The sequence below is a fragment of the Diplotaxodon limnothrissa genome, linkage group LG13 (assembly GCF_057381915.1).
Source record: "Diplotaxodon limnothrissa isolate DT_005_m linkage group LG13, D_limnothrissa_male_GT1.1, whole genome shotgun sequence".
NCBI lineage: Eukaryota > Metazoa > Chordata > Actinopteri > Cichliformes > Cichlidae > Diplotaxodon > Diplotaxodon limnothrissa.
Genome location: NC_140608.1, coordinates 15,038,740 through 15,052,616, shown reverse-complemented (window position 1 = coordinate 15,052,616; position 13,877 = coordinate 15,038,740). Strand labels below are relative to the sequence as shown.

Here is a 13,877-nt window from a genome sequence, read left to right as displayed (position 1 = left end):
GGCAGCAGTTAGTAGTCTTAATGAATCATTCTCGAAAAAAAAACCCATTCTCGTTTGGTTTTTGGCTGGGTTTTGTCCCACACTGCTTAAATAATTTTGAGTTTCCCGGTCTGGGGAGGCCAATCCATGACTGACAGTGCTCCATCATGGTTTTTCTACTCATGCATGTGTGTTTGGATCATTGCTAAAAAAAAAATGAAAATGCTTTCCAGGTGTTAGTACATGGTGGATCAAAACATGATGGTATTTTTCTGCATTAATGATATCAATGATTTTAACAAGCTCCCCAACAGTCTAAGGAGCTTGGAAAGAAAAGCGTCTGGACTTCTTTAAGTTGCTTGAAGACGTTTCACCTCTCATCCGAGAAGCGTCTTCAGTTCTAAGGTCAAATGGCCGAGAATCCCAGATTTAAACCCAGTGGGAGTATCCCCCCCCCCCCCCCCCCAAAGAGGGGCAAAAGGACCTTCTGATGATCCTCTACCTAATCACATGTGCCAATACTCCCACTGGGTTTAAATCTGGGACTCTCTTCAGTCCACTTCTGGTGTAATTTGGCATACCTCATTTCGCTCTGCCACCTTTCCCATGAGAATATTTGTGATGAGCCTTTAGTGAAATATATTTGGAGATGGATTAACTAAAGTGTCAGGTTTTTGCTGCATTTTTTTTCTTTCAATTGCATTTTTATAACTTCCAGATAATGTTCATCTGCTGTAGATAATTTCTTTTAGGCCTGGCACTTCTTTTTTTGCAGAGTTTCTTTAGATCTTTTAAAGACACATAGAACACAATGCAGTGACTCCCTGTAATGAAAAAGACGCAAAACATAACGAAACAAAAAACATTTTTTTCCCAGCACAAGATGTCTTTTACCGCATCTATCTAGCCATCTGTCTATCTTAGGAGTATCATACATGCTAAGAGAAGACCGGGATACATTAAAAGCTAGTCTAAATAACTTTCTTTAAAAGGTTCTAACAGTGAATAAAAAATATAACAGCTTAATTATGGGTTATAGGGTATACTGTCTATCTTTGCCGAGGAATGGTCGGGAAGCGCTGACCGAAATCCTGCAAGACTGTACTGAGGGAAACAAAACCCCATACCCCAACACGGCGCCGGGCTATAGCTGTCCGTAAATATAGCCTGATGAAAAAGCCGGAAACTTTGTTATCAAAGTGCGGCTCAAGTTAACGCCGAGGTTGCTTTGGTATTTAAACCACCCAGGATATTGTTTTTAATAATATGTAGGCTTTGACTTTCTGATTTGTTTTCTTGTTGTACCGGCTTCGTTGCGTTTACGTGTTGGTAGATCTGCAGGCGTCTCCTGAGCTGCTCGGGGAGTTGTGCACCAATTTTTGGTTCAAAAGTTGTTTTTTTTCTTTTCTTTCTTTTCTTTTTTTTTTTTTTTTTTTTTTTTTTAATTGAGCAATTGCAAAATACAAACTCGCAAAGAGGATAACACAGGTAATAATACAAATAAGAATTTGGAACAGTACAAAACATACAGTATTAGGGGAAAATTAAAGAGAAACACACATTTTTTTATTTTATTTTATTTTAGAAATTCTGCCTCAGGATAAATGGTATTTAAAGATTTTGAATAAAGAATTTAGACAGGTCGCCAGTCTGTCGCAGGGTGTACCCCGCCTCTCGCCCGACCCTATGACAGCTGGGATAGGCTCCAGCACCCCCCCCCCCCCCCCCCCGCGACCCTGAAAAGGGTAAGCGGATGGATGGATTTTAAAGCGTGTTTCTTTAACTTTAGGTAGAATAGGCCATTTCATACATTTCGAGTAAACTTTATCAAATTTATTTGAAGTAACTCAACTAGAACCATTCCAAGTAACCATTCTATCATAGCTATGGAATATTTTGCCTTTGATGAAACTATTAGGGTGACCATATTTTGATTTCCAAAAAAGAGGACACTTGGCTCAGTCGTGAAGAACTTGCTTAAAGAAACACATTTAAACGATGCCTTCTCCGTGGGGTTAATGAATTGTGAAATAAAATATGTCATACAGGCTTTTACAAGTCAACAAGTGCAAAAAAATAAATAACCTAAAAGCCTCTGGAATTAAATAATGGTACAGAAATAATGCCTCATCTGTATAAGAAAAATTACCAGTGCTGGGTCAGTACGAGGGAAATAATTTTGCAGTTCGTCTGAAAAGATGGACTTGCGCTTTGGGATCTTTTAAACATCATTAGGCGCGGTGCTGCGCGCTGTCTGTCCCGTCTGTGAGCGCAGAACACCCATAAGGTTGAATTCTGAGGAGAGAAGTTATTGGTAAATATAATTTTCCAGTAATGCAAAATCTGTTTGTGAAAGTGATAACTTGATTGGGATTTTTTTTTTTTTAACCTCAAAATCACATTACAAAATAAAGTCTAAACCTCCTATTTTATTAAACAAGGATCTTGGTATGTGAAACCAAATGGAGTCAGGCTGTGACAGACAAGATTTTAACCATTTAATTCTAAGGGTGCCAACCATGGATTCAAATTCTGGGGCTTTGATACCAACTTTATTGTATTCCTGAAATCTTTTAATGTAGTGGGTTTTACTCTTCCACAAAAATCGGAAAATAACTGTGTTGGCATTATTAATGTTTTTAGAGGAGATATATAGAGAGTGACAAGGATAGATCAATTTGGAGATACCTTCAGCTTTGGATAGGATGTTTCTACCATAATAGTGAGGTCTCTGTGATTTCTTCATATCCATGATACGGTTAGAAATATTAGTGTCTTCTCTTCTAATGAGGCATTTAGATATTGTCAGCCCTAAATATTTGACTTCAGATTCAACTCTAATTGAAGCAATTGAGGACTCCAACCTTGTATGAATCGGGAGTTCACAGTTTTTGATATTAAGAGATAAACCAGAAGCTTTAGAGAAGATTGAGACAATACTTAAAGTTTTATCTACCATTGATTTATCTTTCAAAAAGCTAATGTATCATCTGCAAACTCACTTATTTTAAAATCTTTATTAAAAATTGATATTCCTTGTATGTTGTTAGAATTTTTGATTAATAGTGTTAACAATTAAGCTGCCAATATAAAAAGCTTTGGGGAAATAGGGCATCCTTGTCGGATTCCTCGTTGCACTGAAGCGCCTAACAATTCATCTTGGTGTCTCCAAGAAAGCCTGCCAGGTTTTTTTCAGCAGTGCTAAAAGCTTAAAAGAAGCCATTCAGCTGCTGCTTTAAACGCAGTAGTGATGACTAAATTGTCAGCTTGATTTTTTTTTTTTTTTTTTTTTAAATCTTAAAGCAATCTAGTCTGGCCTCAGAATTAACATCTGATGTATATTTTATTTAAAAACGATGTAATTAGAATTTAACTTATATTCTTCATCTTGTCTCCTCATATTATCTTTACCATCACACCCCACCGGCCGCGGCAGATGGCCGTCCCTTCCTGAGCCTGGTTCTGCTGGAGGTTTCTCCCTGTTAAAGGGAGTTTTTCCTCCCCACTGTCACCTAGTGCTTGCTTATAAGGGATTATTAATTTATCAGGGTTTTCTTGCTGCTACTGTAGGATCTTTATCTTACAGTATAAAACAACTTGAGGAGAAAGTTTGATGCTATATTAAAAAATCTTAAATTCAACTGAATCTTAAAAATGTAATATAGCATCACATCACCATAAAATCAACGGCTGAAAAATAAAACAATAAAAATAAAGACCTAAATTAAAAACAGTTTGATTTGTTTTGTGCTTTCAAAATATATTGTCAGATATGAAAAGTGCTGCATTTATATGCTCTGGTCATCAGTACTGGTATTTTAATGTATGCAAACACAGGGAACATACACTGATGGGTAAGTACCACAGATGAAATAATTAATGAAATAGTGAAGTTTATAAATGAAATAGTTGTCTATTTAATTAATTATTAATTTATTTCATAATGCAAACATGTAACAAGCAGTTCTCTGTATTTTGTAGCTTTTTTGTTCATCATTTTCAGCATGGAGAGGTTGGAGGCTCTCCACCCTGATGAAGAAAAGTTTTTGATGGAAAAAAGCGTTTGTTTTTCTCTTAACTTAGGTGGATTGGGGAGGAGCCCCAGCTCGGGGTTCGCACCATGACTCAGAGAGATTGTCATTTCACCCACACTGGCTGATGTGTTAAGACACACCTGACTGTATCAGAGATCCTCTCTCTGACAACATCGTCTCGCTGAGGTGGATCATCTAACTTTCATTCTGACTTTCCTTTTTTGGATAAAACGAACACAAATAAGACAAATTAAAGCCTTCCAGTGGCAGCTTCCAACTACTCCCATCCTCACCCTGCATTGTTACAAAGGCACCAGTGTATTTAAGAATAACCTTTTTATTAAGCTGTAACACATTTTTACACACACACGGTCCCCGTCCAAAAGCAGGTCCAAGAGTTTGTTGTTTTTCTTCAGCACTGCATTTTTCTCTGCTAGGGCCCTTTTCCGCTTAATCTTCCTTGGCTTGTTTTTTCTATTTTTGAAGTACAACCTTAAATTTGCCTTTTCTTCTTAAACAACTTTAAGTTTTTTCTCGACAGTAAAGAAATGTGTCGGCCTCGAGTACATATTCTGTTATTCTTTTTTTCATAATTTATCTTCTATTCTCTTTCTTCACAAGTGTCAAACTCTAGGCCTCGAGGGATGGTGTCCTGCAGGTTTTAGATGTGCCCTTCATCCAACACAGCTGATTTAAATATCTAAATTACCTCTTCAACATTTCTTAAAGTTCTCCAGAGGCCTGTTAATAAACTAATCATTTGATTCGGTTTTATGTTGACCCGGGGTGATATCTAAAACCTGCAGGACACCGGCCCTCGAAGCCTGGAGTTCGACAACCCTGCCTTAGTTGCTCTTGGGCCATGAGTTCGTGTTTTATTCAATCATCTTTTTGCTTCAGTTCTATAAAGTTTTGTTTTTTGTTTTTCATCTATTGCCTGGCTTAGTTTGTGCTCCAGGGCCTATTTCTTGTTTCAGTTACCTATTTTCAACTTGAAGGGGAGTCAGGAGTTCCACATGTTTATTTTTCTGCTCCCGTATCATTCTATCAATCTCAAATTTGTTCTCAAGATCTTTGCATTTTTTTTCTAGAACCAACTATGACCAGCGTTGGGCAAGTTACTTTGAAAAAGTAATTAAAGTTACTAGTTACTACTTCAAAAAAGTAACTATTGCGTTACTTTAAAAAAAAATGTTTAACCCTCTGGGCTCCACGGTATAATTGGCCATTTTTCTCTACTTTTGATTTTCCCTCTATTTAACCTTTAAAAACGATTTACTTTGCCTTGTTTGGTATCATTCTTTTAAGCACAACCTCAGGTGTCTGGATTTACAGTCAACCCCACTTACTGATCACTGTCTAATAAGTCTCTCGTTATCCTTATGTAGACAACAAAGGGCTGAAAGCATATGGAAATTTAATAATAGTTTATTGCAGAACAAAGACTTCTGTACACAAGTTAAAAAAAATAAAATTAGAAATTGATGACATGTCTAATGTTGGCAAATGGAAATGGTTCAAATACAGTGTTAAACAACTAGCTATAGAATCTGGGAAAAAGTATCAACAGAAAAATCAAATTGAACAAATACATTTGCAATGTGGTAAGCCTGATATAACTGCAGAAGAGTCAGAAAGCTTACAATCTTTACAAACACAACTAGACGATGTGTACCTGGAAAAAGCTAAGCGAGCATATGTGAGATCTAAAGCCAAGTGGATTGAACATGGGGATGGGGGGGGGAATCATCTTAATTTTATAACCTAGAGAAACAAAAACTAAATTGAGTAAGGATGGCACTATGATAGAGAAAATGTGTTCATTTTTTTACTTAAGAAATGAACACATTTTATAATAATTTGTATAAGCAAAAAATTCAAAAAGAGAATGCAGATATCTTCTTTGATATGATCAAAAATCGGGTAAAAACAATTAAATGTGGAAGATAAATTATTGTTAGAAGAAGATTTGAACATAACTAAAATAGAAATGGCCCTAAAACAACTGAACTTTTGCCACTTTTTGGAAAACAGCATGAGGTTGATTCCTGTGAAAAATGAAGTTAAATATTTTGGCATTTATTTAAATAAAGACATCAAAATTAGAGAGTCAAAAAACCTGAAAGACAAAATCGATGCTATGTCCAAAACACTAAATCATTGGTTAACGAGACACATTGCAATTTTTGGACGCAATTTATTATCAGAGTCAGAGGGTGTTTCAAAGATGATTTGCCCAGCTTATTCATTATACATTACCCCGCATAGTATTAAAAAGATTAGCTCCGTAATCAATCAATTCATTCGGCGTTATAAAACACATTACATTAAAAAATCACAACTGGTCAAAGAATACACCAAAGGAGGTATAAGGACCATTGATTTTCAATCAGTGGTTGGAGTATTTAAAATAAATTGGTTAAAAGTCTTTATATTAAAGCCTGACTCCATGTGGTTTCATATCCCCAAAAATATTTTCAAAAAGGTGGGAGGGTTGGCTTTTCTCCTGAAATGTGATCTTAATATATCGAAGTTGCCGGTCAAACTGTCAGAATACCATAAGCAGGTCTTGTCTTATTGGAAGATGGGTTTTTCCCATAACTTCACGCCCCATGGCTCCACCTTGTGGAATAACAGGACCATTACAATTAATAGGAAGTCATTATTCATTAAGGAGTGGTATGAAAAATAGATAATTTTTATAACAGATTTACTTGATGAGAAGGGGCAGTTTCTCGAATTAGGTGTTTTTAAAGTCAAGTTTAACATTCAGTGTTCCCTTAGAGAATATAACAGAGTTTGCAATGCGATCCTTCTACCTGTGCTGAATTTGATGCAAAATCATTTCCATTATAAGGACAAATAAGTTTACCTTCTTTACAGTTAAATCAGATTCCTTTAATCAATAAAAAGTGTGGTAATAAAACCATAAATAAAATGTTTAAAAATATATTATTTCACGATTTTAACAAAAACACAAAATTAAAAGGGCGTTATTTCAAAATAACAAACAAATAGGCCATTTCAAAAAATGTGTATATCCCACCCAAAGTTGAAGAAATGCAATTTAAAATAATTAATGGGTATTACCCAGCAGCAGAAACGCTTAAAAAAGGTTTGGATTTGAGATGGAGCCATATAAATTTGTTTACAAAAAGAAGAAAGCATTGACCACTGTTTTTTTTTTTTTTTTTTTTTTTTTTTTTTTTTTTTTCTCCCTGTTCAGTAACGACTAAATTTTGGCAGGATTTGGTAAACTGGATGAGTTACTCTAACATAGGTTTGTACAATAATGATAATCTGTCAAAGGAACTTGTCATGCTTTGTAACATTGTAATAATTATGGGCAAATACCATATCCATAAGTGTAAATGGCGAAACAAAAAACCTTCCCTAAATGGGTTGAAGATTGAATTAAAGTCACTTTTAGAACTGTTGAAAGACTCATGTGAAGATGCTGCTTTGATATGTGAAAATGTGACCCAGTTTCTATCCTTTTAATGAATGTGCCCTATGTATGTAAAAAGTAAGCCTCATGTATGGAAAAATGTTGTTAGAAAAAAAAAAAGTGAAATGTCATAAGAATGGCCTTCACATATTTATATTGTAACTGTTCTTTTGTTTTCTTTTGTTTTCTTTTCCTATTTTTGGGGGGTGGGGTGGGGGGGTTGGGGGGCTTTTTTCGATGTTATTGCACCAATTTTATCTCCCATTGAGAGTTTGTAAATTTGTGCTAAGTCTAAATTTAAAAAACAAACAAACAAACAAACAAAACTGAGGGGAAACAAGCCCCGGTCCCTCCACACGGCGCCGGGTTATAGCTGTCCGTAAATATAGCCTGATGAAAAAGCCCGAAACTTTGTTATCAAAGTGCGGCTCGAGTTAACGCCGAGGTTGCTTTGGTATTTAAACCACCCAGGATAATGTTTTTAATAATATGTAGGCTTTGACCTTCTGATTTGTTTTCTTTTTGTACCGGCGTCGTTGCGTTTACGTGTTGGTAGATCTGCAGGCGTCTCCTGAGCTGCTCGGGGAGTTGTGCAGCCATATTGGCTCAAAAGTAATAATCTTGGCACAGAGGAGTGGAGTCAGCAGGTAAAACTTTTTCTTTTTTTATGATTTGTGATTGTTTTAAGGCTATCAAATATATTTAGAGCTGCCATGCGGCTGTTACGTCTCTCACTGTCAGGTTTATTGATCACATTTAAGGTTAATTGCAATGTGACTCTTATACCTGAGGTTAAAGTTAGTTTGAGAGGTTGACTGTAGGAAGGTACATGTTAAAAAGTGACATCGCTTTGTTTTGATTTGCGCAATGTCGGGTAACTGTCAGGATTTATTTATTTTAAAATCTGCTGATTTTATCCTTGCCTGTCACTCTTAGTTAATAACTGAGCACAACCAACAACAACAACAACAACAACAACAACAACAACAACAATCACTTCATTGTTGCAGCTGAGATGATCCACAGCCTGTTCGTCATTAATCACTTGGGAGACATCTTCCTGGAGAAACACTGGAAGAGTGTCATCAGCCGAAGTGTGTGCGATTACTTCTTCGAGGCAAGGGAGAAAGCAGTGGATCCAGAGAATGTGCCCCCTGTCCTCCAGACCCCACACCACTATCTCATCTCCATATACAGGGGAAAACTCTTCTTCCTCTCTGTCATCCAGACTGAGGTCCCTCCACTGTTTGTCATCGAATTCCTGCACAGAGTGGCGGACACATTTCAGGTGTGGTTTGAGCGCTGTGTTCTTCAAGTCTTTGATTGTGTCTAGAAGAAGTAAGACAGATTGTGGTTCACGTCAAGTGATCAGATTTCACTTCCCCTTAGCTGATGGTCTGGAAGAATGCAGTTAAGGAAACAAAAGAGATTGTACAGTTAAGGAGGAAGGTGTCATTTTTACTTTCCTATGTGAGATTTTGGAAAATCGTTCAGAGTTGTTTTAACCAGCTATTAAAACGCATAAACCGTGTATCATGTGCAAGTAAGAATGTCAGTGCCTGGGCCTATACAAATGGGAAACCTTAGATGATTCAAATATGGTAGTTATTAACTGAGCATAACAAAAGAAGTTTCTGCCTTCTTCTCTCATACGCTTCTGAACGGACGCCCCATTCGGTCTCCAGTTATAACCCAGAGACAAAGTATTGGTCTTGTGGGGAAGTGCCTACAAGAGTGACATCAGAAGTTCTGTGAACATTTGATCTGAACCGTGTCACTTCCTTCCATTGACCTGTATCACCGTTTCTGACACAGTGGAGGAAATCCACTGCGTTTCACCAGTGTGCATCAGAACAGGACTCTGAGGAAGGGATCCATTTGTAGCAGGAGTGTGGAGAGGAGTGTGGCGCTGCACAAGAAGCTTCAATTTTAGGATTTGACAGGTGCACACTCACCTTCAATACAAGTGCAGTAATCAAGAAAAAAAAAAAGCCACACATGTGCATGAAACATCTTAAAGCAGTCTTCTAGTCAAACTGTGGTTGTTAATCTACACGGGGAGTTATTTTTTTTTTTTTCAAGACTTGAGGCTTTTAAGGCATTGCCTGCTCTAAGGCAACCTAAGCAGCCCGTTAAAACTACACAAAGCCTGTAGTGACACTTTGTGTTACGGTCAAACCCGGGGAACAAATGTGTCTCACCATTTCGCACTCCCTATAAATTAGAAATCAAGTGTTTAGTTACCTACTCTTTGTGACCAAGGAAGTAAATCTACACACAAATGATCGAGGGACACATTTCCAGAGAGTAACCAGGTTAGAGTACAACATTACAACATCAGAGAAGAGTGTGTGAGTGTGTGTAGGCAAGTCTTGGAGAAAATATTCATGTTAAGGAAGTAAGAATATAAAATGATCCTTTTTACAGAAAAGGTTTCTGGTGTGTTATATGGACATGATGGCAACAGAGGCCAATACTCATTTTATTTATTTATTTTATTTTATTTTATTTTTTATTTTTTTATCTTGTTCATTATTGTGTCTTTTGTATCATGTTAACAAAGTAATCTTTCCACCAGTGCATCCTAGAAAGCTTTCCACTGTTCCCTTATTCATGAAGGTTCGCCACTGCAGGTGGAGCCGCATATTTGTTTTGGTAGATTTTTATACCGGATGCCCTTCCCGACACAACCCTTCCAGGTGTTCCTGTCTTATTCAGGTCTCAAACCAGGGAGCTGACATAATGTGTTAACTCTACACCATGAAGCCACGAGAAATGCATCAGAAAACAATCTTCCTAAAAATAAAAAAATATATATAATTATATAATTAAAAAGAAAAAACCATTGTATTTCTATTACAATAAAGTAATGCACAGGAATGATCCATGGATGCAAGTATTGAGTAAGATAAAATGTACCTGCTGTAAAAATTAAAGGAGGTATATAAAAATATAATAATTACATTTTTGGCTCATCCAGCCTAAGGAGTCATGGGGCTTGTACATTTGCCCCTCTGTCCACCAACCATAAGAATCGTTACTACTCCATCAGTATTGGTCAGATTTAAGTGAAGCTTGTACCGAGCGAGCACTTAATGGGACTTCATCCATCCTGTGTTAAAGATCGAGGTTGTTTGTTGATTTATCACCACATTTTCCAGATTTTCACGCTATAACCTTCATGCACACTTAACAACTTATCAGTTTCACCAAATTCCTGCTCTTGAAGTGTTGAATCCAACCCATCCAGCAAAGTTGTTTACATAAGATTCTCAATGTTGATAGATTTTGCTTACACAAAACGATAAAGGACTTTGTGAAACAGCAAAAGTTGTGAAATATTGTGTTGTTACACATGTTACCACTTATACCATGCATACCACTTCTATCCTGCTGAAAGATGATCATGATCCTATTGGTCATGGAGAGAGTGGTCCGATTGGTTGACTTTTTATGGCCTTGGTCCTGGTCCTTGTGCTGTAGATGATGCGGAGAACAGTGGCATCGTCTAATATGAACATCCATACGGATACATCTCTGATGGGCCCCAGATGGCTTGCTTGTGTATAAGTGCTTGAAAAACATCTACATAAACTTTTGGCTTTGGTGTAACGGGCAGCTTTGTTGACAGGACTACTTTGGAGAGTGCTCCGAAAGTGTGATCAGTGACAACGTGGTGATAGTTTATGAGCTGTTGGAGGAGATGCTGGACAATGGATTTCCACTAGCAACAGAGTCCAACGTCCTCAAGGAGATGATCAGGCCTCCCAACATCCTGCGATCAGTCGTCAACACGCTAACAGGTAACTGGAGGTCACCCTGACTTTGGAGTGTTTACCAACCTCTAAACTAAAGTACAAGTAAACTCTGCAGTGTTAATGTGTACATTTGTGGCTTCACCTTGGTTTTGTTTCTTTTTCAGGAGGTAGTAATGTTGGAGAAACATTGCCACAAGGTCAGCTGTCAAACATCCCATGGAGGCGGGCTGGTGTCAAATACACCAATAATGAGGCGTATTTTGATGTGACAGAAGAGATAGACGCCATTGTGGACAAATCCGGTACAAACTGACACTTATTTGTATTTGATCAGCACATATTATATTGCTGGATATTTTGAAGTCCCTTTTCTTCATGTAAGGTTTCATAGGTGAGATTTATCGCTCCTCCTTTTCCAGGTACGACAGTATCTGCAGAGATCCAGGGTGTAATTGAAGCCTGTGTGAAACTCAGTGGGATGCCTGACCTGACGATGTCCTTTATGGTGGGGTAACTTCCTCTCAGTCTTTTATGCCTAACCGTCAGTGCTTTGCTTTTTTAACACTTCTTGCTGTTGATGACAGAATCCTCGGCTTCTTGATGACGTGAGTTTCCACCCATGCGTGCGGTTCAGGCGCTGGGAGTCGGAGCGTGTCCTGTCGTTCATCCCACCGGATGGAAACTTCACGCTCATGACCTATCACATCAGCTCTCAAAAGTAAGCGTGGGCATCATTTCTCACTTGGAGATGAAATAATTCAGATTTAATTGACTTAAATAAGAACATTCACACCACCAATCATTCAGGTTTATTGTAGCCATTGTTTTTTTTTTTTTATGTCCTTCCTCAGTCTTGTAGCTATTCCAGTGTATGTGAAGCAGAGCATCAGTTTCTTTGAGGCAGGATCTTGCGGTCGCCTCGACATCACCATTGGACCCAAGCAAACTATGGGGAAGACAGTGGAGGACCTGAAAGTCACTGTCCACATGCCCAAGGCTGTGCTTAATGCCAACCTCACAGCCTCACAGGGAAACTACACCTATGACTTCACTACAAAGGTAACCAGCCACCACAAAGGCTGTCATGAGCAGTAACACAGCAGGAGTGAGCTAAGCGAGCAGTTAGGATGCCTTTTGCTTTACTACAAACCTGCACACAGGTGTGCTGAATATCAGTCACCAAAAGCCTGAGAAGGTCCTGTCCTGGTCCAGTTGTGGATGTTTTGGAGACACTAAAATGAATAAAAAGCATTTATTTTTCCTCTTTTGATAGTTGTTGGTTTGGGACATTGGTAAGCTTAACCCCCAGAAGCTTCCCAACTTGCGAGGCAGTCTGAGTATGCAGACAGGAGTGCCTAACCCTGAAGAGAACCCCTCACTCAATATTGACCTAAAGATCCAGCAGCTGGCCATATCAGGTAATCTATCAAAGCGTGACTTCAGTCAAGTTTGAAATTTAAAACCGTCGATCCCTTCAGCCCTGTTATTTATCTTCCTTGATTTATATTACACTGCTCTCCTCCTCTGTGCAGGTCTTAAAGTGAGCCGTCTCGACATGTACGGAGAGACGTACAAGCCATTTAAAGGTGTCAAATATGTGACTAAAGCGGGCAAATTCCAAGTGAGGACCTGAGCAGTTACTGTCAGAGGTCAGCAATCCAACATGCCAAATAGAAGTTTGCCGCACCGCTGACTCAACTATCCAATAAGTCTTACATATCCACCTGCTCATTGTAATTAATGAACAATTCTGCATTTTTTTAGGTTATTTATTTTGTTTAGCATCATATTTGTATGAACTGATGGTTTTTGCAGCTTGCAAAGGGAAGCCTTAATAATCAGCGTGACTTAATTGAAGTGCTATTAGTTTCTATCCAGTTTGAATGTGACTCGTTCCTTTCTGTCTTTTAATTTTTTTAAATCCAACACATTTTGAGTGTTGCCTAAGGGGAATATTTTGGTTTGAAAAAGGAGATTTACAGCTCACTGCCACGCTCACCACTGCACCTCTGCACCTAAATTAAGTTGCCTGCATGTTGCCTGAGAATAAACCGACCTGCCTTTGAAAACTTTTTTTTTTTTTTCGTTAGTCAGTTTTATAAAGATATTTTTATTTTTGAAAGATGAAAACTCTTTATCTACTTTCTAAGCAGCTGCAGTGTCTTCACGCCCTGCTGGTGTTTTGCACTCCCTCTCTTATGTGGCCTTTTTGGAGGAGCTTCTGATGCTTCTTATAGCACAAAACGTCATGTTTTGGATGCCAGAGGAAATTAAAACAAAAAAATGTATATCCTCCATTCAAGTGTGGTGAAGACTTGTGTGGTGGTCATCGTTTGATGATCAGTGACTCAGACGGGTTATCGGGAACACTTCTGTCTGAAGTCCACAAGATCCTCAAATAACCTCAATTCCAGCTTCTTTACTCAGCACAGCATTTGCACAATCAATTGTTTATGTGGGAAATACTACTTAAAGCTCTTGTATGAAGTTGAATCTGTATTTCAGTTTATAAGATGTCTTATAAAAACTCTAAAATGAAAGCTGAGTGGTTGGGTTTTTTCACCCTTTTTCTGGTTTCAAAAATTGGATAGTAACGCAGATTTCATTAATTTTACTCCTCTGACCACCTCAGTGAGACAGTTAAAGAAGTTCAGAATT

General features: G+C 37.9%; 1 protein-coding gene across 2 annotated transcripts; it reads left to right on the top strand.

Annotated features, from left to right (window-relative positions):
• The first annotated feature begins 8,061 nt into the window (after window positions 1–8,061).
• On the top strand, window positions 8,062–13,274 carry ap3m1 (adaptor related protein complex 3 subunit mu 1). Of its 2 annotated transcripts, none has more exons than XM_085369334.1 (9): window positions 8,062–8,108; window positions 8,472–8,749; window positions 11,093–11,264; window positions 11,384–11,521; window positions 11,639–11,724; window positions 11,804–11,937; window positions 12,071–12,278; window positions 12,493–12,637; window positions 12,752–13,274. In XM_085369334.1, exons 2-9 carry the CDS (start codon window positions 8,477–8,479, stop codon window positions 12,850–12,852), a joined length of 1,257 nt encoding a protein of 418 aa, XP_085225460.1. In that variant the 5' UTR covers window positions 8,062–8,108; window positions 8,472–8,476; the 3' UTR covers window positions 12,853–13,274. The 2 variants fall into 2 exon arrangements, with proteins under 2 accessions (XP_085225460.1, XP_085225462.1); XM_085369336.1 differs by having other exon boundaries at window positions 8,074–8,108; window positions 8,398–8,749.
• The last annotated feature ends 603 nt before the right edge of the window (window positions 13,275–13,877 follow it).

Excerpts from the sequence above, each read along its gene's own strand:
- ap3m1 (XM_085369334.1), top strand. The coding sequence starts at position 8,477 with ATGATCCACAGCCTGTTCGTCATTAATCACTTGGGAGACATCTTCCTG. Across the intron at positions 12,279-12,492 it reads CCTATGACTTCACTACAAAG|TTGTTGGTTTGGGACATTGG; the intron begins GTAACCAGCCAC and ends CTCTTTTGATAG. Across the intron at positions 12,638-12,751 it reads CCAGCAGCTGGCCATATCAG|GTCTTAAAGTGAGCCGTCTC; the intron begins GTAATCTATCAA and ends TCCTCTGTGCAG.